This window comes from Pteropus alecto, unplaced genomic scaffold (genome assembly GCF_000325575.1).
Source record: "Pteropus alecto unplaced genomic scaffold, ASM32557v1 scaffold388, whole genome shotgun sequence".
NCBI lineage: Eukaryota > Metazoa > Chordata > Mammalia > Chiroptera > Pteropodidae > Pteropus > Pteropus alecto.
The window spans coordinates 612,361-639,218 of record NW_006441398.1 but is presented as its reverse complement, the minus strand read 5'-3'; the positions used below and the strand labels follow the sequence as shown (position 1 = coordinate 639,218).

The window sequence follows — 26,858 nt, the reverse complement described above, 5'->3', positions numbered from 1 at the left end:
TTTGCTGCTGTAACAAAGAATCCTCAACATATATAAGGGCTCAAACACAGTAGAGGTTTAGTTCTTGCATACATGAAGTCTCAATAGGTATTTGTGAACAGCGGGCATCTCTCCTCCATGCAGGGAGGCAGGCCCAGGCTCCTTCTGTGTTGTGGCTCCTCGTATTCAACCCATGGCTTTCACGGTCTCGGCTCCTTGACTTGAAGCCATAGAAAGAAAAAGACTATGGAGGAGAGCACCTGGGAAGCATTTCTGGGCCCGACCTGGAAGCAGTCCACATCACTTCTGCTCATCTTCCACTGGTCAGAACTTAGTCATGTGCCACACCTCCCTGCAAGGCTGGGAAGTGTAGTCCAGCTGAGTACCCAGGAAGAAGAGACAGAAAGCAGTCTCTGCCGTGGTTCCTCACTGAGAATCAAGCCCTGCATCTTTTTTAAAGGTTTTTATTAAAATATATATACAATAGTGTATGAGTTTCAGGTGTACACCATAGTTATTCAACTTTTACATACCTAAAGAAGTGATCACCATGATAAGCCCAGCAACCATCTGACACTACAATGCTATCACAATATTATTGACTACATTCCCTAGGCTGTACACCACATCCCCATGACTTATTTGTTTTACATGTAGAAGTTTAAGCCTCTTGTTCCCCTTCACCTTTTTCCCCACTTTTTTGATTTTTCAATCACAGTTGACATTCAGTATTATTTTATATTAGTTTGACATGGTTAGCATAGTGGTTACATGTTTATTCAATTTACGGAGTGATCCCCCTGACTAGCCTAGTACCTGCCTGGCACTATACATAGTCGTTACCATATTATTGCCCATATTCTCTATGCTGTACTTTACATCCCATGGCTATTTCATAACTGCCAATTTGTACCTCTTAATCCCTTTACCCTTTACATCCTGCCCCCCAAACTCCCTTTCACAAGCCCTATGTCTTGATCTGTGTCACCCCTTTATAAGTCCCATCTTAGGACAGCTTTAATAGATACCCCTATGTTCTTCCACTCCCGTCCTCTGTTTTCTGGGCTACCTGCTCTAAAGAATTGCTCTTGTGTTACAGAGCGGGGAGGCTAGAACCTGGAAGAATGTCTTTTCCTTAATTTGAGGTCTTACGGGAAGAAGGCAGCACAGTATCCCTGCCTTTTGAGGCGAGGAATCCTAGAATCAAATCCCACTTCTCCAGAGACCTTCGTCTCAGAAACAGAGGGGTTTCGGAACCCTCAGATGGGTAGCCTTTCATGGACCATCTGTTGCTCCTACCTTTTACTAGTCAGAGTCTCAACAGGAAATGGAATTCACCCACCAGATGGTTTCAAATGAAGAGCAAGTTATGAAGAAACTCCTTAAAGAGGTGGGGGCAAGTTAAAGAAACATGTAAGAGACGTTGAGATCTCCAGAGGGAAGTCATTGCTGTCCCTACACTCCTGGCACCCAGTAGAGGCGGAGCCAAGCAAGAATGATAGCTCTGCAGGAATGAGGGAGGGAGCACAGAAGCAAGACTTCAGTCATCTGCAGGTGCCTCCCATTGGTCAGACCCAGCCAGGAACCAGAGCAAAGCATTCCAGGAGATGTAGTCAGTAGGGCTCAACCTCGCAGAGTAAGCTGGAGAATGGACCTGAGAAGCAAAAAGGGAGTAATCAGCGTGCACCAGTGCATGACCGACTAAAAGCCTCGATTATGTAATCCACTCTGTAATGCAACTTCAGAGCTGTGTCATACAGCACGGTAACCACTAGCCACACATGGTTTTTAAATATAAATGTAAATCCATTAAAATTAAGTGAAAAATTCAGTTGCTCAGCCACATTTTAAGTGCTCATTAGCCGCATGTGGCCGTTGGCTACCATACTGGACAGCTCAGAATAGAACTCATCCTTCATGGGAGAAGGTCCTCGGGGCTAGCACGGAAGCAGTTTTGAAGGCAGGCAGAGCTGTGGGTTGGTGGGGAGGAGGTTCTCTGGATCAAAGAGCAGAGGAAAAAGCAGGCAGGTTGAGTGAGCACTTTCTCTGAGATGGAAGTTTAAATTCAAGGGGCAGAGTAGTGGCAGAAGGCTTTGGTTCTAGGTCAGCTCTGAAGCACTGTGTGTGATTGTAGTCAAGATGCTTGGCCTCTTGGAAACTCGGTTTGCTCATCAGCAGTGCGGGTGTCAGCCCACCTCTGGTGGCGATGGTGCCCATGAAGGAGTCTATGGAAAAGTAAGGCTGTATAAAGTGTTTGTTGTTGCCATGTTGGGAAATGATTGTTGAGCCAAAATGGCACAAGAGAACCCGTGGGTAGCGTCCCTTTCTTTCCTGCACAGAGTCCTCTTAGCCGAGCCTTCAGTACCCCTCAGTGTTTTGTAATGTAAGGCCCGACAGTTGTTTTTTTTTCTTTTTTGTAATGCAAGTGCCTGACTTAAGCTTTGATTGCCAAAGCATCCGTTTCAAAGAGGCACCCACTTCCAAGACAGCTGTCTCAATAAACATATTGCCTGCCACCCGACTAGATAAAGAGCCTGGCCACCTTCTCCCACTGAGGCTCCTTTATTTTAGAGATCTTGGTTGATTTCAGTAACTAACCTTTGGAGCCATTGTTTTTTTCCTCTTTCCCCAAGCTTTAAATTCCCACTCTTATGTTTTAAATTCACCAGTAGTGAGCTTGTAAAACCCTAAGCCCCCACTCTGTACCCCAATAAAAGCAGGAGCCCTGGCCCCATGTGCTCTCCCACCCACCTCCCGTCCACCCCACCCATGCGACTTCACTGTGTGGCCCCAGGTGTGCTGTGTAATTTCCAGGTCCAGGTGAGTAATAAACCTTCATTTTTTCAAAGTTCCCTGATGGTTATCACTGAAGGAGGGGTCTTACAATCATAATAAGAGCCACAACATTGGTTATTGATAGGCCAAGACTTGCACAAAGCACATTTATTCATCTTTAGCCAGTGGCTTTATTAAATTCACCCCACATCTGCTGCTTCCAGCCCTCTCTGATTCCTTGGGATCTTGCCAACTTTTTCTTAAGATGTTGACGGTCACTTTTATGAACTCTCTTTTTTTCAATTTCCTCAAGATCATCATCTTTTTTTTCTCTCCTGTCTCAGAGAAATCCATGTCCTTTTATTTTTCCAAGCCTGAGAAGTATTACAAGGTAGTTAGAAATGAATGGGACATGAGAGCAAAACCCAACTCAGCCGTATACTACCTGTGTGAGATGGAGCAGTGAATCAACCCCACTGATCTGGAAAGTAGAGGAAATGACAGACCCTACCTCGTAGATTTTCATGGTGATTGAATGAAATAATGCACATCGCCTGGCCCGCAGCAGGTACTCAAGAAACGTTAGCTTCTCTCTAAATCTGGTTTTTTTTTTTAACTTTATATCGACTTTTAACATACATACAGAAAAGCACCCACGTGTGGGTACAGCTTGAATAATTTTCAAAAACTGAACACACTCATGTCACCAGCACCTAAATCAAAAAACAATATCCCTAATCTCCAGAAACCCTTTCATTCCCCACCAATCACCAGTAACCCCATCCTGATGTGGAAAAGCACAAATTAGCCTCACTTGTTTTTGAATTATAAATACTCAGGATTGTGCTCTGTGCTCTGCTCTGGCTTCTTTGCCTTAGCGTTGTGTGTGAGCTCCCTCCCTGTTGCTGTAGGTCATTCTGTCTCATGGCTGTGTGTACTGCACCGCCTGTTACCCACTTCGCTGGTGGTGGGCATTTGGGAACTTCCCATGTCGGAGCTACTGTAGAGAAAGCTGCTGTCACCACTCTCCTACTTGTCTTTTGGTGACCACTGCCCACATTTTCTCAGGGAGGTTTCCAAGGAGTGGGATTGCTGGGTCAAAGGGAGCAATCTGTTTAACTTTGATGGAAATTGCCTTACAATTTTCCCGAATGGTGGAACCAGTCTAAACTCCCTCTAGCTGCAGGCAAGAGTTTAGCTTTTGTTTTCACTGTGGTCCAGGAGTGCTTCTCTCTCCTGTAGGAGGCTCCCACTCAGTGTTTGGGAATTCAGTGGAAAACATAGTTGTCCAATTCCTCGGAAGTGTTACTCCATCAGACCTCTCAAGTAGACCTTCCGGCTCTCCTCCACTGATGCTGTGCTCCTAGTTTGCCAATTTGGAGGAATCTCCTCTATTTGGAAGACATTCTGCCCCATCCTGCTCAAATCGCTACATTATCTTCCCCCCTCTTCTCATGTCAGTCTCTCAAGGAGTTTTCCCTTCCACTGCCTCCTTCAGCCTGTGATCAGCGAGGTAATGCAGCGATGCTCTCAGGAGGCCCAGGACCTGCTAATCTCTAGATCTTCAAGGCCCCTCTCAAGCACTGCCCTCTTCTTCTCCCCAACAGACTCACCCAGACTTTTCTAGAATCACTTACCTGGCGCCTTCTGGGGTTTTTGCATCTGTTCAAGTTTCTTTTTTATTTAAGAAAACACTGCACTTTAAGAGAGCTTCAGGAATCACCCAAAATAGAAACATGTCCTTTTGTGCAATCCTCTTTTAAAAGACAAATAAGAGGAAGAACTGCTCAATGCAAAGGTTAAGACACTTGAGAGGACCTCGTATGCATGATAAAAACTTCACATTAAGGGAAGAAAATGCAGGAGAATATCTGTGCCACTGGGGGAGGGCAAGAACATCTTAAATAGAACAGAAAAAGCACAAACTCTAAGGCAAAATAAATAAATACATACATACATACATACATACATACATACTTGATTACATGATAACTAAAATGGTTCTGTTCAAATAAAGGCATAATGGTGTGGGTGACCAAACTACCCAGAATCTTATCATTTCCTATAAATCTTTCGACAAGTTCACTCAACCTCTCTGTGTCTCATCAATAAAGTGGAATAGCATCTACTTAGGGGTCGTTAGGGGTTTTTAATGAGTTTATAAATCATTTAGAATAGCATCTGGTACCTGGTAAGAACTAATAGTGCATAGAATGGTAGAAGATGAACTAACCAGGGATTAATAACTAACTGCTGTCTATTACAGTAGCCCTTAGCCACATGTGACTGTTTTAAATATAAATGAATTAAAAGTGTGTACTATTTAAAAGTCAGTTCCTCGCTCACACTAGTCACATTCTGAGCACTCCGGAGCCATATGTGGTCAGTGGGTACCGTATTGGGCAGCACTGATTAAGACCGTACAGGAGAATGTGTGTAAGTCAATGAGAATAACACAGCAACCCCAACAGAAAAACAGGCAAAAAATGTGATCGGGCAGATTAGGGAAGAGACACCTGAAAAGCTAATCGGTATATGACGTGGTACTGAAAATCAAGTGTAATCAGAAAGGTAAAAATTAAAATAGTGAGTATCTCTGGATGCCTCTTCCAGTGGAAAAAATTAGAAAGGTGGATAAGACACCTTAATTAGGTGGGAATGTGAGGACAGAGGAAACTCCTGCCTCACTCTTGGGGGTGTGGCTCGGGAAGCCACTCTGGAGCGTCATCAGCAGTGCTGAGTGTGTTTAAGTCCAGACGTACCAGCAGTTACACTCACAGGCACCCATTTGGAGTCGATTTTTACCAGGTCTATAAGGAGCAAGCACTGAGGTGTTCATTCAGGCACCAGAGTCTGGGCATAAAACGGAAGGAATGAACGAACGAACAAACGAACCATCAAGAGAAGGGCATGGTACAGACCAAAGGCAAAAATATGCCATGAATTGAGGAAAGCGATGAACTCGACTCTCTGCATTTGAAGCTTTACAAAAGGACTTTTAGAAGTAGTTTTCCCAAGAGGAGCTACAAGCCAGGTGATTTCCAAATGAACTCGAAGAGGATTGGCACAATCTGTGAATGGCAAGACTATAGACTGCATGGGAAGCAGTTATGCTCCTAAGTAGCCATAGCAGGAAGATTTGACTCAGACCTATAAGGGGCAGGTGCTTCTTCTAACCTAAGATCAGGACATCCATGGCAGCCCCATTGTCTCCCCTGCTTTCCAACCGTGCTAACATCTCCTTCTCACCCTCCTGTCCTCTGCTCCTTTTTTTCAGCTGGGAACCTCATACTTCACCTTGAGGTTCCTCCAGCCCCAGGGCCTTTCTTTGTACAGGTCCTCTCCTCACATCCCTGGTATATAGTACCTCTGCTAATATTTATTAACATCCTGATTTCCAGACAGCAGAGAAAATTGAGCTCCTCCTACACCTGAGCTTTGGCTGAAGTCCCACGAAAGGATCTTTGGGGTAGTGGAGTTAACGGAGGCAGCAAAGTGGAGGCAGCAAAGCCAGACTCAGGATCCAGGCACCACATGTTAGCTTGTGATTGAGGGCATATAGCTAATTCCTCTTCCTCTATGTCTCAGTTTTTCCATCAGTAAAATGAGAGTAGAACACTCACCTGGTAAAAATATCGGGGCATAAAATGGGATCTCAGTGTGTAAAGCAACAAACCTACATCCTGACAAGAGAGAATAAACTCAATGAATGTTGCCTTTGTCAGTCAGTCTGACATAACTTAACTGCAAGTAACAAAACAAAAATGATGATGACGGTGATAATGAAAGCAAACATTTATGTAGGGCTTACTAAATTCCAAACACAGTGTAAGCATATCACATAAATTCCCACACCTACAAGGGAAGTGCTGTTATCATCTCCGCTTTGTAGCTCAGGAAACCAAGGCTCAGAGAGGTTGAATGATTTGCCCAAGGCCACGCAGCTAGTGATTGGAGGACCTGGTGTTTGAACCCAGAATGTCTGGCTCTTGACCACTAGTAAGGATGTTTGTTATCGAAGTTACAAGAAGTCTGGAGGCAGTTGGTTCTGAAACTTGGCAGTATTGCCTAGGAATCTTTCCCATCTTTCCACTCTGCCGTCTTTATTGTAAAGACTTTCTGGTAGCCTCTACCACTCAGGGTCCCAAAATGAACACCTCAATTCCAAGATATCTGCCCAGTATCCCACATAGACACACACAAGAAGAGCAGACTTTGACTCAGGACCTATTAGTCAGATGACTCGGTCATGTGACCAGTGTTCTCTTTGCAAGGAATTCTGGGAAAAAGAGACTATTGGGCATTTAATGTCTCTTTGATGGAAGATGGGCTCCATCTAGCAAAGGAGGGGTAGGGATGGCTATCGGGCAGACAACCATCAGTGTCTTCCATGATTCTTTTGCTAATTTAAGACGAGTCCTGCCTTCTACCCACCCTGCTGACTCTTCTAAAATGTACTCTATTAGTCATCCCTATGCTTTCTTACATTTCATTTCTTCATTATTCCTTCATTCATTTATTCAACAGACATTTATTGAACACCTACTATATGCCAGGCAGAGTTTTAAGTACTGGGGATAAAGCTGTAAACAGATGAAAATTCCTGCCCCAGCAGAGTGGACATGCAAAAGCGGTGCCATCCAATGGAACTTTCTATGGTGATGGAAGTTTGTGTGTGCAACTGTGCACATGTGGCTGCAGAGCACTTGAAATGCAACTAATATGATTGGGAAACTGAATGTCTCCTTTAATTTAAATTAAATTAAGTGTATATGTTAAACAGCTGTGTGTGGCTAGTGGGAACCATATTGGGCAGTGTAGCTCTAAATGCCAAGTGATATGTCATCGACTTCCTCTTTTGACACAGAAACATATTCCCTTCTCTCCCATCCTGAAAATCCTCTCTTCTCATACCCAGGCTCTTGCTTCTAGTTCTTGTTCTCTCCAGCCATCAGCCATGGCCAGGCTCCCCAGTGACCTGATGCTGCGCATAATGGATGCTCCTCATCCATTGCATCTCACTCATCTCTGTGCTGCCCTGGAGACCAATGACCTCGCCTTTCTCAAAACGCTTTTGACCTTGATCTCTAGGGATGACACTCTGCCAGGTCCCCTTCTACCTCTGTGACTTCTTCCTCTTTGTCATCATCTCGTTCTTCTTGTTTCTTAAAATGTTGCTTTCCCCCAACATTCCACTGGGGGCCTGTGACTTTTTTGACTTTACCTGTCTACCCTGGGTTATCTAGTCTACAGTAACCCTGTCCTATGCCCCTCCTTACTCATTCACCAGATATTGATTGAGCACCTGCTAGGCTATGAAAAGTGCTTCAGGTACTACCCCTGCCACACCCCCCAAAAAAGAACCTCTGTCCTCATGGAGCTGACATTCTAGAAGAGGAGGTGAATAATCAAGACAACTTAATAAATGATGTAATTCCAGAGAATAAAAGGTCTCTATAGCTAGAGGTGTCAGGGAAATCCTCTCTGGGAAGACAAAATTTGAGATACAACCCTAAGGATTTGGAGAAGACCGGCTAGGCAAAGAGGGGAGAGAGTTGAGGAGATGGACAAACCTTTGAAGTAGAAGAAATAGCCAATATAATGTTCCCATGGTGGAAAGGAGCTTTTCCTATTGGCAGGACAGAAAGTCAGAGTGTGGTAGGACAAGACGGCCTGCGGGAGTCAGGTCACACAAGGTCTTGTGGTCAAGGTAGAGTTTGGGTTTTATTCTAAGCCTGATGGGAGCCACTGGATGGTTTTAAGGAAGGCATTACAGAAAACTGGTATCTCAAATTCAACATCTACGACCCAGTTCTTGATCTTCCTTCAAACCTACTACTTCTCCCATCTTCCCCATCTCAACTGACAGCAACTCCATCCTTCTTGTAGTCCAGGCCAAAACCCTACAGTTGTCCTCAATTCCTCTCTCTCCCACCCCACGCTCGATCCTTCCATTGGAAGGCTTGATGGCTGCTATATTGTTCTCCATAGCGCTTCACACCATCTGATATACCATATGTTTTCCCATTGTCACTTTGTTTACGGTGTCATCCTCAGGGCTACCTGAGTCCCCAGCCCATAGTAGGTACTCAGTAAACCCTTGTCGAATAAATGAATGACCATCTCTCAGTGGTTCATTCAGATCCAGAAAGCCATTCTTTCCGTCTCTTTCTTCCCCACCATTGCCCTAGCCCCATCTAATGAGCCATGTGAGGTAGAGAACTGGGGTTCTGGAGTCCTGGTGTCCTGGATATGAGTTCTTACTCAGTGATGTGGACCTCCATGCATTAGTAACTTTTCTAGGCTTTAGTGTCCTCCTCTGTAAAATGGGACTCATCCTGCTAAATACTGGGCTGCAGGGAGGATTTGATGAGCCCAGGCAAGCTCCCTGGTGCACAGCAATCGATGGCAGCTAAATTTAAACCGAGGCCTCCTTTGTACTCCCACTGCCTTCGTCCTAGTTCCAGCCCTCATTACGCCGGCCTTCTCTGAGCTCCCTCCTGGTTCCTGCCTCCATCATCACCAATCTGTCCTTTCAGCTGTCAGGCTTGTCTTCTTGACGCCAACCCCAATCACATCCTTCCTCTGCTCTGAAACCTTACATGACTCCCACTGTCCACACGACAAGACCCACCTCAGCCTCCAGTTCACAGCCTCCACCATTCAGCTCACCCGATTTCTCCCCCATCACGTATCCTGAGTGAAGCCTTCTGCTTCTGAGGACATTCTCTGCCAGAGAAGCCTTCCCCCTCCTCCCATTCTCTTCCCAATTCCTTCTCACCCTTCTAGGGAAGAGATCAGGAGATAGTACATCTTGGGTGCTGGCTAGGATGGCACTGGGCAGGAGAGAAGTAGGCTTCTCTGCCTCTCTGAGGCTCAGACAAGTTAGGGCAAAGGCCACACAATGAGAAAACACTAGATTTGAGATTATGTGAGATTTTGCGCTCTGCTGCTTCCTGAGACTTGGGCTCCATGATGGTGCTGTCCCCAGCCCTCCCGTATGTATTTATTTCCTCCTCATTTCACGTTCCTACAACTCTGGGGCCAGAAAGACTTGGACTTTGATCTCTCACCCACTTATTTGCGTGGTCGTCTAAGAGCAGGGTCGAGTTCATCTCAGCATTATCATTGATTGTATCTCGCACAACCTGGTCTAGACCCACCAGCGCCCACCCTCTGCTCAGAACCCTCCGTGGCTCTCACCTCACTCAGATCGAAAGCGAAAATTCTCCCTGTGGCCCATAAGGCCCTGTGTGCTCTGCCTCATCACCTCCTGCCCTCGCCTCCTCCCACTGTCACCCTGGCTCACTCGGCTCCAGCCACACCGGCCTCCTCGCTATTCCTCAGGAGCACCGGGCATAGCCCTGCCTCGGGACCTTTGCACTGGCTGTAGAATTTCTCCCTGACATATTTGTATGCCTCATTCCTTGCCTTTATGTCTTTACTCCACTGTCTCTTTCTCTGGACCTGCACTGTTTGGTACGTTTACCACTGGCTACATGTGGCCATTAAGCACTCGAATTGAGATGTGCCATAAGTACAAAATATGCGCCAGATTTCAAAGACTTTGTCCAAAGAAAAGAATATATACAATGTCTTATTAATAAATCTTTCATATCAGTTGTTGAAATAGCATTGAACAGATTGGGTTAACAAAATTATGTTATTAAAATTAATTTCACCTGTTTCTTTTTACTCTTTTAATGTGGGCACTAGAAAATTATAGAAAAGACAACCAACTAAATATGGAAAGATATTTGCCAATGATACATCTGATAAGGGATTAATACTCAAAATTTACTTTAAAAAAAAACTCATACAACTCAACACCAAAAAAACAAACAATCCAAATAAAAATTGGGCAAAGTACCTGAATAAGCATTTCTCCAAGAGGACATACAGATGGCCAATAGACATGTGAAAAGATGTTCACCATCGCTAATCGTCAGAGAAATGCAAATTAAAACCACAATGAGATATCACCTCACACCTGTCAGAATGGCTGTCATCAATACATCAGCTAACAAGTGCTGGCGAGGATGCAGAGCAAAGGGAACCCTCGTGCACTGCTGATGGGATTGCAAATTGATGCAGCCATTATAGAAAACAGTTTGGAGATTCCTGAAGAAATTAAAAGTAGAACTACCTTATTCCACTTCTGGGTATTTATCCAAAGAAAATCAAAACTCTAATTTGAAAAGATATGTGCACCCCTGTGTTCACTGCAGCACTATTCACAATAGCCAAGATCTGGAAGCAACCTAAGTGCCCATCAATAGATGACTGGATGAAAAAGGGGTACATATAAACAATGGAATATTATTCAGCCATAAAAAATTAAACCTTACCATTTGCAGCAACATGGATGGACCTATAGGGTATTATGCTGAGTGAATTAAGTCAAACAGAGAAAGACAAATACCATATGATCTCACTTAGATGTGGAATCAAAAGAGCAAAATAAACTAACAAGCAAAACGGAAACAGACTCATAGATACAGAAAACAAACTGGCGATCGCCAGATGGAAGGGGGGTTGGGGGATTGGATGAAAAAGGTGAAGAGATGATAAAGTACAAATTGGTAGTTACAAAATAGTCACAGGGATGTGAAGTACAGCATAGGGAATATAGTCCATAATACTGTAATAACTGTGTATAGTGTGCCAGGTGGGTACTAACTAGGGGACTCACTTCGTAAATTACACAAATGTCTAACCACAGCGTTGTACACCTGAAACTAATATAAAATAATATTAAATGTCAACTCTAATTAAAAGATAAAATTGTTTAAAAAATTATAAATTTCACACCCAGCTCTTACTGAAGTTCTACTGGGCAGTGCTGGTCTGAGCGTTCTGAACACCGAACTGCTTCCCTGCCCGACAGTAGACGACAGTTCCACATATAAGTGAAATCATATGGCATTTGTCTTTCTGCTGCCCCACATCACTGATGTTCCCCTTCCCCTTCTCCCTTGTGCTCATCACCCTGACATCCAGTATATTTATTCCGTCTTGACTCCCACATGGACAGGGATTCCTCTAGCTGCTGTCTCCAGGACCTGGACAGGACCCAACACATTGTAGGTACTCAGTTAATGTTTGTGAAGTGAATCAATGAAGACTCAACCGATGCCTGTCATTTGCTATGCGTGCCCCAACCAGCAGCCTTTATCTGCCAAGAAGGAAGAAAGTGAGATGCAGAAATAGAATCATGATTTATAAGATGGAGTTTTAGGAACACAAATGAATATGAGAAAGATGGTGGAGGAAGAGAAAAATAGAGTAAACTGAATTAAAAGTTCTTTGGGCTTGTAAAGCATGGCTCCCTCCTGTCCTCCAGCTTCATGGTACCTTCCAGTCCTTGGCATGGCACCATCCAAATCCCCACCGTGGTACCATGTCATTCCTTGAATTTGCCAAGCTTCTTCCCACTCCAGGCTCTCTTTCTCGGTCATTTGCTCAGCCTAGAAAGGTCTTCCCTTACTGACCAGATTCCCCTTCCTCATCCATGAGACCTCAGCTTGAGATGGGTCCTCCCTGGGCCCCAGACTAGTTAATACAACCTGATGCTTGCCCTCAGAACGGTTGTATTCTGGCTCTTTCTAAGAATGCTTTATACCTGTGATGGATTCATTTATTTTGTACATTTTTTGTTAAACGTTTTTTTATGCACAAGCTCCATGGGGGGAGGAGAGTATTGCTCTGCCTACCACATAGGACATGCTCAGATGTACATTTGTTGATGGTAGAAAAATAGGCCAGTCTAACCTCAAGTGCCCATCTCTGCTCTAGGAGTAGTTTTGAAAGAGTTGGGAATACCCCCTGTATTTGGGGGGGTGCCCCAGAATAGACCCTGAAACAAGGATTCAGGTACAAATAGTCCATCTGGGAGGTGATCCCAGGAAACGTTGGTGGGGAGATGGGAGGGAAGGCAAGGAAGTATGAGTGGGTGAGTAAGCGACCCCAGTGGGCAGCTGGGATCAGTCTCTTTGGGAGTCCGTGTAGAACTCACATCTTAGAGCAAGGCGGAATGAGAGCCAAGGGAGCTGAGGAATTGATCCACTTACTCCTGGCAGTCTTCGGTCGAGGGTTGTTCCCACAGAGACATTCATTTCATAGGCCTCAATTTTGGAGAAAGCCCTCAAAGAAACTCAGATACAGACTGTTACAGGCCAAAGCGGTAAGGTTGAGTCCCCTGGACTAGACCGAAGACACCTTCAAATTGTTTGCATGGCCACCCTCCACTGGTTTTCAGCATCTCTTGTCCATTGTCTGAAGCTCTGATGACAGCCTCGCCGTGGAGTGGCTTCACAGTAGCTCATTCCACATCGCTTACCTCAGAAATGGATTCGTTCAGGAAACAGGTCATAGAGGTTCCCCAGGCTGCCTGAGGAAGGGGTGCGGAAACCCTTGTCTCACTGGTAACACTTTTACAAAAGAGGTCTTAGGAGGGGGCCTCTCTTGGGGGTGGGGGGCGGTGTTCTACAGAAGGCTCATCTCATTACCATGATTCTTACTCACCTGCATTTGCAAAAATGGGTCTTTTTGACTCAAGGCTTGGGGGCGATAGCCTCTTCTAGGGCCGATGCCAGCTAGTCCACACCATCCGGGCCACACCTTTGGTTGGTTTGTTTGTTTTTCCATTTGTTTCTGAGTGGCTTAGCATACTTCCTGTGTGCCGGGCATTTCACAAGTGTCCGTTCCTTTAATCCTCAATCCTTTGAGGTGTTCTGTAGTTTGAAGTGTACTCTTGAGGTATACTGTACTCTGGGGTACTGTTATCCCCATTATACAAAAGAGGAAACTGAGGCATGGAGCAGGGATGTGATTTGCCCAAGATCACTCATCTGGGAAGTGGCAGAGCTGGGATCTGAATCCATGCAGTCTGGGCTATTAATACTGAACTACTTTCCTGCCAGTTGGTAAAGAGCCCCAAGCCCCGAGGGTCTGCCACTGCCCTGATCCCTCCCCCCATGCCCCCCAGCCTCCCCACGACCCATTCTGATTGTGGTTGTAGAATGTGTTGAACATCATCCTGACCGCACACCCTGGGGAAGTTCCTATTCCTCTCAGTCCAAAACATATTATCATCAACCATACACCTGTTTGGGGTCTTTGTAAATCGCCCGATATCCTGTGAGACAGGTAACTATTAACACTGTTTTACAGGTGACAGAACTGAGACCCAGCGATATAACATCACTTGCTTGTGGTCACCCAGCCAATAAATGACAACATCAAACCCCAAGCACCCCGCCCATCCATCTGACCCTGACCCTGACCCTGACCCCCACCCTCTGTCTTCCGTTCTGGCTTCTTTCTTCCAGCATCTTGGCAACAGTTGGGACGGAGTTTGACCTGCGGACACTAAGGGCGGTTCGAGTGCTGCGGCCTCTCAAGCTGGTGTCTGGGATCCCAAGTGCGTGAGTTTCCGATCCTGGCAGGGGACCCGCTCAGGGCCCAGGAATCCTCAGTTTCCCATCTGCAGAGCACCTTAGGAGGGGCCCCCAAGTTCTCCCCCAGCCTGTGTCAAGGCAGCTTCCATTTTGGGGAGGCCCCCAGGGGCTCCCAGGAACCTGGCTTCAGGTCCGGGCGAGCTCCTGAAAGCAAGCCAGGATCCTCACCCATACCATGGCACCCATTTAGTGAGCGCCTACTGTCTACCAGGAGCCATACTAAGTGCCACACATTATCTCATTCAGTGCTCACAACCATATGAAGCTGATAGTGCTGAAATCTCCATTTTATAGGTGGGGAAACTGAGGCTCGGAGTTGCTGAATAATTTGAGCAGCGTCCTGTGCTAAGTGACAGAACTAGGAGTTAGCAAGTACGACCCCATCCTGGGAGTAACACTGGTGGCAGTAACTGTCACTATATTTTGAGTGCCTGCTGTATACTGAGCACCACAGAAAAAGCTTTATGTGCATTATCTTAGTTCACCCTGTAATCACCCAGTGAACCTATTTTACAGATGAAAAGGCTGAAGCTCGGAGAGGTCAAACTACTCACCTGAGTTCTTACCTTTTCAGTGACGAGCTCCAAAGTCCATACTCATTCCACGCTACTTTCTCATTCTCCGGGGACTTCTACTCCAGCCTGTGGTAGCAGTATTCAGGGTCAGGAACCTTCAGCAGGGAAAAAAAAGAAAAAGAAAATAAGACAAAACAAGGTTGAACTTTTTCTGTCCTACTGCCTCAGTTGTTGTAATAATAATAATAATAACAACAACAATAATAATTTATAAGCACTTACTATGTGTTAGGCACTGTTCTAAGTGTTTGCCATTTTTAAAATCATTTATCCTCATAACAAACCTGTGAGGTGGAGTCTGTCATTATCACCATTTTACATTTTATTGGCTTTGTTCTTCAAGTTCATTGCCATCCAGATTTAAAGAGTAAGATTTTCCAGAAAACCACCGGCAGGGTTTTTTGTAGAAAGAAGGCACATCTACTCAGGTGTCTGCAAGATTCCAGCAGGTGCCTGCATCATATTAAATTAAGGGCCATCCCAAAGCTAATACTTACAAGAATCTGTTTAATGACCACCTCCGACATGTCAAGTACTTTGCTAGGTATGAACTCTCTCTAATTTAATCCTGAGAGGGAGATAACTATTCTAACCCCCATTTACGGATGAAAAAACCGAGGTTCAGAATGGTGACCTGACTTGCTCAAGGTCGCATCACTAATAAGTAGATGACTAGGTCTGGTCCCCTAGAAGCAGACTTAGATAGGTGTTGAGATGTATCTTTATTGGTGGTAGGCGGCGGGCAGGGGCGGGGAGGGGGTGGCGTGCTGTCAGAAGAGGGAGATCAAGGACAGCAGGATGGACCAAGGGAAGATGCCGGGCGAGGATGCAGTCTCAGCCTGATCCTGCGGGACGTTCTAGAGTGTGACTAGCACCAGAATTGTCCTCCAACTTGAAGCAAGGCCTTCCTTTTGTACTTATTTGGTCAGTCAATGAGGGTGAGAGGTGGGGTAGCAACAGCCTCCCAGGTGAGGCAGCTCTTGATAATCAAGGGCAGTCCCATGAAGAGGGGGGCTGGGAGCCATCAGCAGCCAAGGCCCACAGGAGCTGAAGGGTAGATGCACCGCAGCAAAGGAGTTCTGGCTCGGGCACCAGGAGCATCCAGTATCCAGAGCCGAACCTCTCTGCCACACGGCATCCCTTAGCATCACCTTACTGGCTCGGGCACCAGGAGCATCCAGTATCCAGAGCCTAACCTCTCTGCATCCCTTAGCATCACCTTATATTTTGGAGTCCTTGGCATGGCATAGTCCCCTTGGACCACTTTGACAGTTTCCCTCTCTTCCTGGGGTCGTCACCTGTCAGGAGGTGCCATGGGCCATTTGAAGTTCTAATCAAGAAGCAAGTCCCCAAGCTATATGTTGGAATCTTAATTTTAACCATAGACTTTCCTAATATATGGCACAGTGGCAAACAAAAGATTTGATGTCATTCAGACCTGGGTTTGAATCCTGGCTCTGTTATTTCTCGTGCCCTTGGGAGAATCATGACACCTCTCTGAGCCCTGCTTCCCACCTCTACAAAATGGGGATCATTTTACACGTTCGCCCACCTCATGTTGGGGTTGTGCTAGAAGCCACCATGTCTCGTTTCTCTGGATTGGAATTGGGACATTGACTGCTTGCCAGTTCAGAGCTGCAACTAGTCTATGGGGCGCCTCTGCATAAATTAGGAAAAGACGCCCCCTCCTGGTGGAAGAAAATTAGAAAAAGGCACCCCAACTCCGGGTGAAAGCCGTCTGACTGACACCCAGGACCATGGCTCAGAAAGCAGTGGATCTCTACTCCTTTTAGCCCAAAAGATTATCAGATGACACAGCATATATCAAATACTTTTTTAAATATTTTAAAATAAAAAGTACTTTGAAAAATTAGGAGGGATTGTTTCTTTTACAATAATGACCGGACTCTGTGTGTCCTTCCTCCATCTTCCACCCCATCCCCAGCCTCCTGTGAACACTGGGTTCCCTCAGGAGGCCTCCTGGGTGTGGGGTTTGGCAGTGCCTGCTCACGGGGCCATGGGGCCTCTCTCTGTGTCTCCCCAGGTTTACAAGTCGTCCTGAAGTCGATCATGAAGGCGATGATCCCCTTGCTGCAGATCGGCCTTCTCCTATTTTTTGCAATCCTTATTTTTGCAATCATAGGGTTAGAATTTTATATGGGGAAATTTCATACCACCTGCTTTGAAGAGGGGACAGGTAGGTCCGAGCATCATAATATATTTTTTTTTCCAACCTTCCTCCCGCTTATTTTCCTCCCTTGGGGACAAATACAGGATTATTTTCTTTCTCCTGGAAGCTGGGAGAACCCCATTCCAAAAAGCACTGCAGGCAAGATAGAGGTCGAAGCAGCCCCCGAGATGTTGCTAGTGCCTTACTTGGGTGTCCCCCAGAAGCTGTCTCAGGCGTAAATGGTTTATTTGGGAAGTGGTTGAAGGAAGTTCCATCGGGGGTGTGGTGAACTGAGCCAGGGAAAGGAAGGCGTCTCATAAAGGGGTATTGTGAGGAGGTTACCACTGCGGGCCACCGGGGCTCAGTCCCTTTGGGCACGTGAGGGAGACAGCATGGGACACATCTCAGTGCCATGCCCCCTGAGGGGCAAGGGAGCTGGGTATTTTTCCACCGACTTCTGTTCATCACTGGTGAGGACGGCTCCTGGGTGGGCATGAATGCCGTGGCACGGCTGGCCACCCTGCAGGCTGGGTGCATCAAGGGTGTGTTCAGGTGAGAGTAGTCAGGGCAAATGATGACAGGATGTGGACAGGGTGCCAACTGCCTCTGCCTAGTTGACTTGCAGTGACCACAGCCCATGCTGAATTCTAAAGCAGGAAGAAGTGGGGTCTGACTGCTTTGTGGGTGGTGACCCGTTACCTGAAGAAAAGGTGAGTAGGGGATGGTTTCTCCTGTTCTCTCCCAGAATGTGTCTAAAGACACCCCCACTGGGAGGCCTGGCACCAACCAGTCAGAACCTGCCACGAGCACGGTCCTGATCCCTCTCCACACACTGTGCCAGTGTCAACCCCTTAGTGTCTGGGCCAAGGAGTGTGGGTGGGGGGCAGGTAGGAGAAGAGCCAGGAAGACAGAAGGCACCCCGACCCCGACTCAGCTCTGAGTCAGCAGTGGCAGGGCACTGTCGCCCACTGTCCACACACTCAGACCCGGTCGCTCCCAGGTACATTTGCAGTTAACCCTCCAGTCCAAACTCTTTTGCTCTCTGAAGCCCAAGAAGCAAGTGGAATTGAATAAGGAGAGAAGCCTGTGTTTCCCGTTTGGCCCGCCGGCCGTCTCAGTGCAGACAGGCTGAATGGCAGCTCTCGTCATGGGTCAAGGGAATCATGAACTGAAGGACCGGACGGAGGACACAGTGAAGCTGAAAGGGAACTCGTGTGGGAAAGGAAATGTTTCGGGCCTGCCTTATTGAGAAAAGATTCTGTGCCAGAGTGGCTTCCTACCGATCTCTCTACCGAGTGACCCCCAAGTGGCCAGGCCCCGTCCCCACACCTCCCCAGAGGAAAGGAAACCCCAGTAGGGAAGGTTTATTTGAGGTGCTTTTTTTTAAATTTTCTTTCTTGCTTTTGCTCCTCCTGTCCCCTCTCCTGGGCTTGTGAAGTTTGCTCAATATGGGATGTCCTAATTATTTCTTTCCCTGATGAAGAAGGTGTTAATTGAGGCAGAGCTATTTCTGCGCCTGGCCTTGTCACCCAGGCAGAAATTTGAGAAGGAGAGATACAGGGCAGGGCCCCTCGGAAAAATCAGCCAAGAACAGAGAAACCAGGACTCTTGGATCCTAGATTTGGGGGTTTTGTTGGTTTTTTTCCTTTCCAGCCAAGAAGACACATGATAGGCTTGGGTCTGAGTGGGGTTGTGAGGGGACAGACGTGGGTGGGGCCACCAGAGAAGGTGGGAAGCCTCCATTTAGGAAGATGACTGAAAAGCTCACGATTAAAATTATAAGGCGTGTGAGTAAGAGACAGATATATACAGACACCCAGGCAGCAGGTTAATTTTAAAATATATTTATAACCAAATTCCTCAGACTCTGGCCGGTTGCTTTTCTAGAAGCAGCACTCGGAGTGTTTCATGATGGGGGGCGGGGGGCGGGGGTTGAGAGGGGATCGCAATTAAGAATGCTGCTGGGCCAAGCTGCTAAAGATAGACAAGCCCTCCGTCGCGTTCCTTCGTCATCAGGAACCCGTTCCCCCTGTGCCCAGTACCGTGCTGAACGCTCACAGAGACGCAAAGATACAGCGAAATTCTACCCGCTTTCCAATATCTGCAGCCAGTTCGTAGCAATGAAGACCCAGGCATGATTTTATCCCCACGTTATGCACGTGTGGAAGCTATCACAGCCTTGAGAAAAAGAAGGCACCCATGTTCAGTGGGGTAACGGGATAGAAATTGAGCCAGATTTAGGCACAGGGTGGAAATAGAAGGTTCTTGACAGAGGCCATCTTCCCAGAAAACAATGAAACTTCCCTTCTCATTCAGTATATAGGAGCCCATGGATTTTTTTTCCCCTGCCCCGAGCCTTATGTTTAAAAGATTTTGCCTTCCAACTTGTATTTATTAAGTCAGAGCCCCTGCACCAAATCCAGCTTGAATGGGGAAGGTGTTTCCAGCCACTTAAACTAGTGGCCGACGTGGTCATTGCTTCCTGAGCAGTGGGTGACCCTTCTGAGAGCAGTGGGTGGGACTTTGCATGACCTAGAGTTTCTATTTAACCAGCGCTTCAAAGGCCAATACAGTGTGTTCCGTGCCAGTTTATTCTCTTTGCTATGTGCTGAGTGGAGGCTGGAAATTGGTACATTCAGATTGGAGCACGTACATTGTGTTATATTTTTGTTTAATGGGCAGCTTGAGTTTACACACTCGGCTATCTGTTTTCTTGGTGGACCATGTCACTCTGAAAAACCTTCAGAAGTATCATTCACTAAATAAGGTTCTCATATCTGCGGCTCTGATCCAATGGGGACACACCTGGAACAGTGCGAGCTCCCCTGACTCCATGTGTTCACAGAGACACCTTTCCTCCCTGCTCCTGATCAACCTTTTGGAATTTAGATCTGGCCATTAACACACAACACAACTTCACCAGGAAGCTGTCTTTGGTTTCCAGCAAAAGGGGCATCCATTGACACCTGTCTAGTTACTTGTGGCATATTCAGAATCTGACTTGCTTTTTGGGGAGAAAGTTTAGCCCCTGTGCCTAGGGTATATACTGTCTATACTGGCCTCTGTCGCCGCCAGAACAGCTCCCTGAGCCTGGCACATCTCAAGAAAAGAAAAAATTCAGACTACCGAAGAATAACACAATGTGATTGACAAATTTGTCCTAATGGAAGTCTGGAGAACACTGCACCCAACTGCCTCACAGTGACACAACACATTTACCAAAATTGACTATTGGGGATCATAAAGTGCATCTCGACAGATTTCAAAAGACTGAATAATGCAGAACATATCCTCTGGCCCCAGGGCAATTAAGCTGGAAATTGGTAACAAAAAGACAACTCTAAATGTGTTCGGAAATTAAGAGACATGCTTATTTGTGGGTGAAATGATAGGATGTCTAAGATTTACTTTAAAACTATTCTAGTGGCAAGGCAAAGTGTGGGAAGGGGATATAGACGAAATAAGAGTAAGTCTGAGTTGATAAATGTTGAAAATGGTGATAGGTACATGGGAATTCATTATGCTATTCTATTTTTACATATATCTGACAAGTTTTTTTTAAGAGAAGTACTTCTTAATTATCCATGGGTCAAAGAAAAAGTGATAGTGGAAATTGCTGAATATTTTACTTGAACAATAATAACAATACATGACAAAAATTTGTGAGATGCAGCTAAAGCCACACTTAAAGGGCAATGTATAGCCTTAAAGTTACTCCATCTCAAAAATGTAGGAAAAGTAATAAAGCTTAGAGAAGAAATTAATGAAATTGAAAGCAATGAATAGATCAACAAAGGCAAGTGTTGGTGGGAGGGGTGGTTTAAGACTGATAAATTCAGCGTTTTTTGATTGTTTTTCAATAGATTGAATCTTTACGGGCCCCTATTTCTCAGAGCTGGTTTTTCAAGCTCCTTCTCCTGACTTTTCTCCACTTTCATTTAATAGATGACATTCAGGGTGAGTCTCCAGCTCCGTGTGGGACAGAGGAACCCGCCCGCACCTGCCCCAATGGGACCAAATGTCAGCCCTACTGGGAAGGGCCCAACAATGGGATCACTCAGTTCGACAACATCCTGTTTGCAGTACTGACTGTTTTCCAGTGCATCACCATGGAAGGGTGGACTGACCTCCTCTACAATGTAAGTGATGCAGACTCAAGGCACAAGTACCAGCCAGCTCCTGAGGCTTTAGTGGAGGGACCCTGAGCTGAAGAGGTAGCCCAGGGATGACTCAATATGGTTACAGAAAAGCTAGCCTGAGGCTCAGGCCTTTAAAGATACTTGGGGGCTCATCCTCAGAACGCTTAAGTAGGGAAGGTCCCTCGGGACATGGAAAGCCGGAGGGCACGTGGATGCTGCAAGTGTTTAAACATAATTTAGATTTTCAAATACAGGCACACCTCGCTTTATTGCACTTCACCTTGTTATGCTTTGCAGATACTACATTTTTTTACAAATTGAAGGTTCGTGGCAACCCCGTGTCAAGCAAGTCTATTGGCACCGTTTTGCCAACAGGCTCAGATGGTGGTTAGCATTTTTTAGCAATACAGTATTTTTTAATTAAAGTATGAACATTGGTTTTTTTAGACCAGTAATGCTATTGCACACTTAAGAGACCACAGTATCATATAAACCTAACTTTAATACACACAGGGAAACCAAAAAATGTGTGTGACTCACTTTATGGCAATATTTGCTTTATCACGGCAGTCTAGAACCGAACCTACAGTATCTCCGAAGTCTGCCTGTGCCTAAAGATTGTGGGATTTAAAAACCAACATGGGAAGAAGAATAACGCCCTTGGACTTATGCAAAGGGCGTTCTGCACTAGGAATTGCTGGCCCTCCTCCGGCCATGCACCTCCTCATGGTGCGAGGAATCCGTGGGGCCAAGGGGACATGTCTACCAGGAGCTGGTGCCACCATGCTGAATTAGGGCCCAACCTGCTCCAGTACAACCTCATTTTAACTAGTTACCTCTGTGATGACCCTATATTCAAAGAAAGTCATGTTCCAAGGTCCTATGGGTTTGGACTTCAACATATCTTTAGGCAAGAAAAACAATTCAATTCATAATACCCCCCTATTTTCTAGACCACACTCTGGGTTATCCAGGATACTGGAATTCTCTGTCCACACCCAGATTCCATGGACTTGCATGAGATTCTTGGCTACTGGAATTCCCGTCTATACCCTCTGAGGGCCAAGGATGTCCTAGGGATGGCCGTTGGCACAAGTGTGTCTGGAGCTTAGACATGCAGGTGGGATTGTCCACTCCCAGGCAGGACAGAGCCATGAGTGGAAAGAGAAGGTAGCAGACCACAGTCAGGGGCAAGGCTGGCTCTCCTCACACCACGGTCTAGTCCAGATGTCTAGATTCTAATTTTTACCCTGACCTTCCCAGTGCTTACGAAGGTATGTTTGTAAAGGAGAAACACGCAGCATATTTTATTCGGTACCTCTTAAATATTGACACATAGTATGTGGGCTTCCATTGGTACCTTTGTCCTAGGTCTTGAAATTATTAGAGACAGATCTGAAAAGCATGTACACCCTCACCTGCCTCCCCTTCCACTGTTTCCTATCCTCTGTCCAGGGGCTGCTCCACACACATACTGCAATTGCCAGTTAAAGTTCTTTCTGTATGAGCCAAGGCTTGGCCCACTAAAGAAGCAATACCAGGTTCCCTCCCACACGCAGAGAAGCTGAATTCTCTGCCTGGTCACGTGTGTTTTTCTTAAGGAATTTCCCTCCTTAGGGATGAAGGGAGACTTACAAGAACCCATCCTTTTGATCAGTGGCTCATTTTAAGGTGGGGTTGAGGGTGCTGCTTGGGAGCAGGCAGCCAATGGAGCTCCCATGGACAGTTGTGCATGTCACACACTGCACAAGTCACCACATCTCGGGAGTGCTGTCCATATTGTAGACAATGTAGATTTCTACTGTCGTTATGATAACTTATTGACAACCGTAAAAGATTTAGGAAAGGAGCATGTTGCCTTAATTTGCATGAAGACCGTGTCCGAGCATATTATCTCTAGGAATAGACAGCAGATCTGAGAGACGCTTGGGCTCTCTCGGGCTTTCACCTGCAAATAGCTTGGGCAAAAACTGGCCAAAGCTTCCTGGGGGATTTTTATGAGTTCTTGGTCTTTGTTTTGTAAGGCTGGCATGGGAGGAGGCTTCAGGGGAAAATGAACCATCCTGGGAATGAAACAGAACTGAGGGACAATTAGAGAACTCAGGAGAGCAAAAAATGGGGAGTGGAGAGCAGGAGCTGAGAAAATTGCGAACATGGAAAAGGCTTGTGTCATGTGATTGGATATCCAGAGAAAGGATCCAGGGAGTCAAGAGAAGACACTGGGGATGTGCTCAGTGACGGAAAAGGAAGTGTGAGCACAACCGAGAATTCCCAGGAGAGTCTACAATCATAAGCACCATTATCTGAGGGGATGTGCATCCTAGAAGCTTAGAGCTGAGCCACCTCAGGGGAAGCGAGCTCAGGAGGTGTGGCTGAGAGCACAGTTGCCAGGCCGCCCAGGTTCCCATTCCATCTCTGCCACTTCCTTGCTGTACAGATTTGGGCAAGTTGCTTGGCCTCTCTGGGCCTCCATTTCTACTTGTGCAAAATGAGCAGAAGTACAGTCTCACCTCATAGGGCAAGAGGACTTACTGAGCTGGATACATGTGAAGCATTTAGAACAGTTTCTGGTACTGGGCAAGCTCTGTGTAGGCCAAATTTTCCACCCCGATGGACGCTCCTTTTAGAAACGTGTGAATTTTTCATCATAGAAACTCCATCAGCACCCGAGGACATGGTGTGAGCTATGAAGTCCATCTTTATTTTCTACCCTCACCCTTCTGGTAAATGCCACTAACTCAGAGTAGCCTTCTAGAACTTTCCATGCACTTATATCCCACTGTTATCCTTTGAGTAGAAGCCCGAGCAGTGATTTCAGCCCAATAAGAGTCTACAACAGCAATAAAGTACCACAAATTGGGTGGCTTAAAACAACAAACATTTATTGTCTCACCGTCTGGAGGCCAGAAGTTCAATATCAAGGTGTCAGCAGAGCTGCATTCCCTCTGAAGTCTCTAGGGGAGGATCCTTTCTTGCCTCTTCCAGCTTCTGGTGGCTGCTGACAATCTTTGATATTCCTTGGCTTACAGAGTCTCTTCCCTCCACTCCGATACCCCATCTTCACTTGGCCATTTTCTTGTAAGAACACTGGTCATGTTGGATTAGGGCCCATTCTACTCCAGTACGACCTTGTTTTAACTAATTATATCTGCAGTGACAACCCTATTTCTAAAAAACATTACGTTCTGAGGTCCTGGGAGTTAGAACTTCAGCATATCTTTAGGGAAGGGACATGAGTCAACTTATAACACCTCCCAAATAAACAACCTGTACCTGAGTTTTTGTTTGGGGCTTCCCAAAATAATACACCACCCCCACAATACAACCACTCGGGTTTCTCATTGCCAAGGGCAGGGGCTCAGGTTTTTGAGTTTCTGCTGGTGAGGTCAGAGCTGTTATTTTCCTGGACTCACCTGGGCCCTGCCCCTGTGCTCTGCCATCTGCCAGACCTGTCCTAGGACACCCCTTGCTCTGTCCAGCCACAGGTAGGCACAGTGTCTGGAATCTACTTGTATAAGGCGAGGGTCATGAGCATGGCAGGTGAGATCCATGGAGTCTGGACACACCTACACCAAGCATCTTAGAATCCACAGGCTCGATTGTCAAATGGATGCTGCCCCCATGGGTGGGGAGTGCCTTATGATCCCAGCATCTCATTTTTTTTCCATTCATCAAACTCCATTAATGTATTCTATAATTTTTTATTGAGCACCTACTGTGTGCCAGGAAATAGGTGATTGGGGACACCAAGTGAAGATGACAGGAAAAAATCCGCTGGTAGGGAGACAGATGTGAACAGTCAACATGATAAATAATAAAACACTCAGGAAGTAGAAGTTAGCAAATGCATAAAATGGGACATCTTGGAAGAGGTGATATTTCTACAGAGAAGAAGGGAAGAGCATTCTTGGCAGAGGGAACAGCAGCAGCTCAGCTACACAGCATGTTCAGGCCCCTTTCAGGCTTTCCCACTTTCGATTTGTCTCTTTTCTTTCCCACTTGGCTTCCTAATTAAGTGCCTTTTAGAAAAAGCCTAACCCAACTAATCGGCAACGCCATCAAAGATTTATATTAGGATGTGTGTTCCAGCATTATTTGTAAAAATAGAACAAAACTGGAAGCCACTGATTAAATACCGTATGGTCCCTCCATATGATGGAGTATCATATCATCATTAAAAATCATCTGTTGGGAGAGTATTTAAGGATGTGGGGAAATGTTCACTGTATAATGATGAGTGGGGGGAATTGATTTAAAAAAAGGAATCAAGGTGACATAAACCTTATGTCTTAGTCTGCTCAGACGTTACAAAATACCATAGACTGGGTGGCTTAAACAACAGAAACCTATTTTCTCACAGTTCTGGAGGCTGGAAGTCTGAGATCAGGGGGCTAGCATGGTCCAGTCTGGTGAGGGCTCTCTTCCTGTCTTGTAGACGGCCGCCTTCTTACTGTGTCCTCACATGGCGGGGGGAGAGAGAAAGAGAGCAAGCTCTCTGGTATCTCTTGCTAAGACACTAATCCCATAATGGGATCCCCACTCTCATGACCTCATCCAATCCTTATTACCTCCCGAAAGCCTTACCTGCTAATACCATCACTTTAGGGGTTACATCTTCAACATATGAATTTGTGGGGAAGGGACACAATTCAATTCTTAGCAGTTTACAATCTCAAGTGTGTAAATTCGAAATATAAGTAATGAAAAAAAGACTGGAAGACACTAAGATAGCCTTTACATAGTGGGATTCAGGAATCTTTACATTCTTGATACTTCTCTATATTGTCAAATTTAGATGATTAGCACAGTTTACCTTTAGAAACAAGAGAAATATCTAAACTTGTCTTACTAAACGTTTAGGAGGAAAAAAGATTGGTGGTCATTCTTAGACCAGGAGGTGGGAGGGAGGGCAGAAGAATGAGAATTTTCTGGGTTATCTTAATTTGCATAACCTGCCCAGAAAGAATCCACACCAAAATAAATAAATAATTGATTAATTCACTGGCCGATGTGGCAATAATAATTGTTTTAATTCTGTGGTTAAATAAACAAAATGAAGGAAGAGACAAATCTTTGCAGAGGAATTCCATTTAATACATGGAGACACTCCCCCTCCAGAAATGGAGCTTAATCTCCCCTCACTTGGAGGGTGGGCAGGATTTAGTGACGCATTTCCAAGACGCGAGGAGGGGAAGTGAGATACCATCGTTTTTCGGTGGAGAACCCTGGCAGACACCACATTAACCGAGCGATGCAGGCTGACATCCCCAGTGAACGTGTGATCATGCAAACTTTGATTTGTTGTGATTAGGGGGGAACCTCATCTCTGCTTTTTTCCCCCAAGACTCATAACCCCAGTTTAATCAGGAGCAAAATATCAGACGAACTCAGACTGGAGGGCATTCTGCAGGATACCTAGCCAGACCTCTTCGAGACTGTGATAAATAAAGAAAGACTGAGAAGCTATCACAGACCAGAGGCACCTGAGGAGACGTGAGGACTGTGGGATCCTGGATGGGGTCTTCGAACGGAAAGGGGTTGTTAACGGAAAAACAGGAGATCCACATAAAGTCTGGAGTTTAGTTTGTCAGTAACCTGTGAGAGAGAGATTCCTGTCCCCCATTTTACAAATAAGTCACAGAGGTTGAGAGAGATGCCTGAGGTTGTCCAGCCGTGTAGTGGCCGTGCCAGGCTATGTGCTGATTTCCTCTTCCCTGTGCCCTGAACTGGGGAGAGGGAGAGGGAGAAAGGGAGGGAAGAA

The 26,858-nt window shown here is 45.9% G+C and overlaps 1 protein-coding gene across 1 annotated transcript in view; it reads left to right on the top strand.

Moving 5' to 3' along the window:
- CACNA1A (calcium voltage-gated channel subunit alpha1 A) overlaps nt 1–26,858 on the top strand; it is a 202,758-nt gene that overhangs the window by 74,532 nt on the left and 101,368 nt on the right. Inside the window, exons 4-6 of the mRNA XM_006918781.1 lie at nt 14,085–14,176; nt 16,833–16,985; nt 20,904–21,097. Of these exons, the coding sequence (XP_006918843.1) occupies nt 14,085–14,176; nt 16,833–16,985; nt 20,904–21,097 (439 nt within the window). The remainder of the gene's footprint in view (nt 1–14,084; nt 14,177–16,832; nt 16,986–20,903; nt 21,098–26,858) is intronic.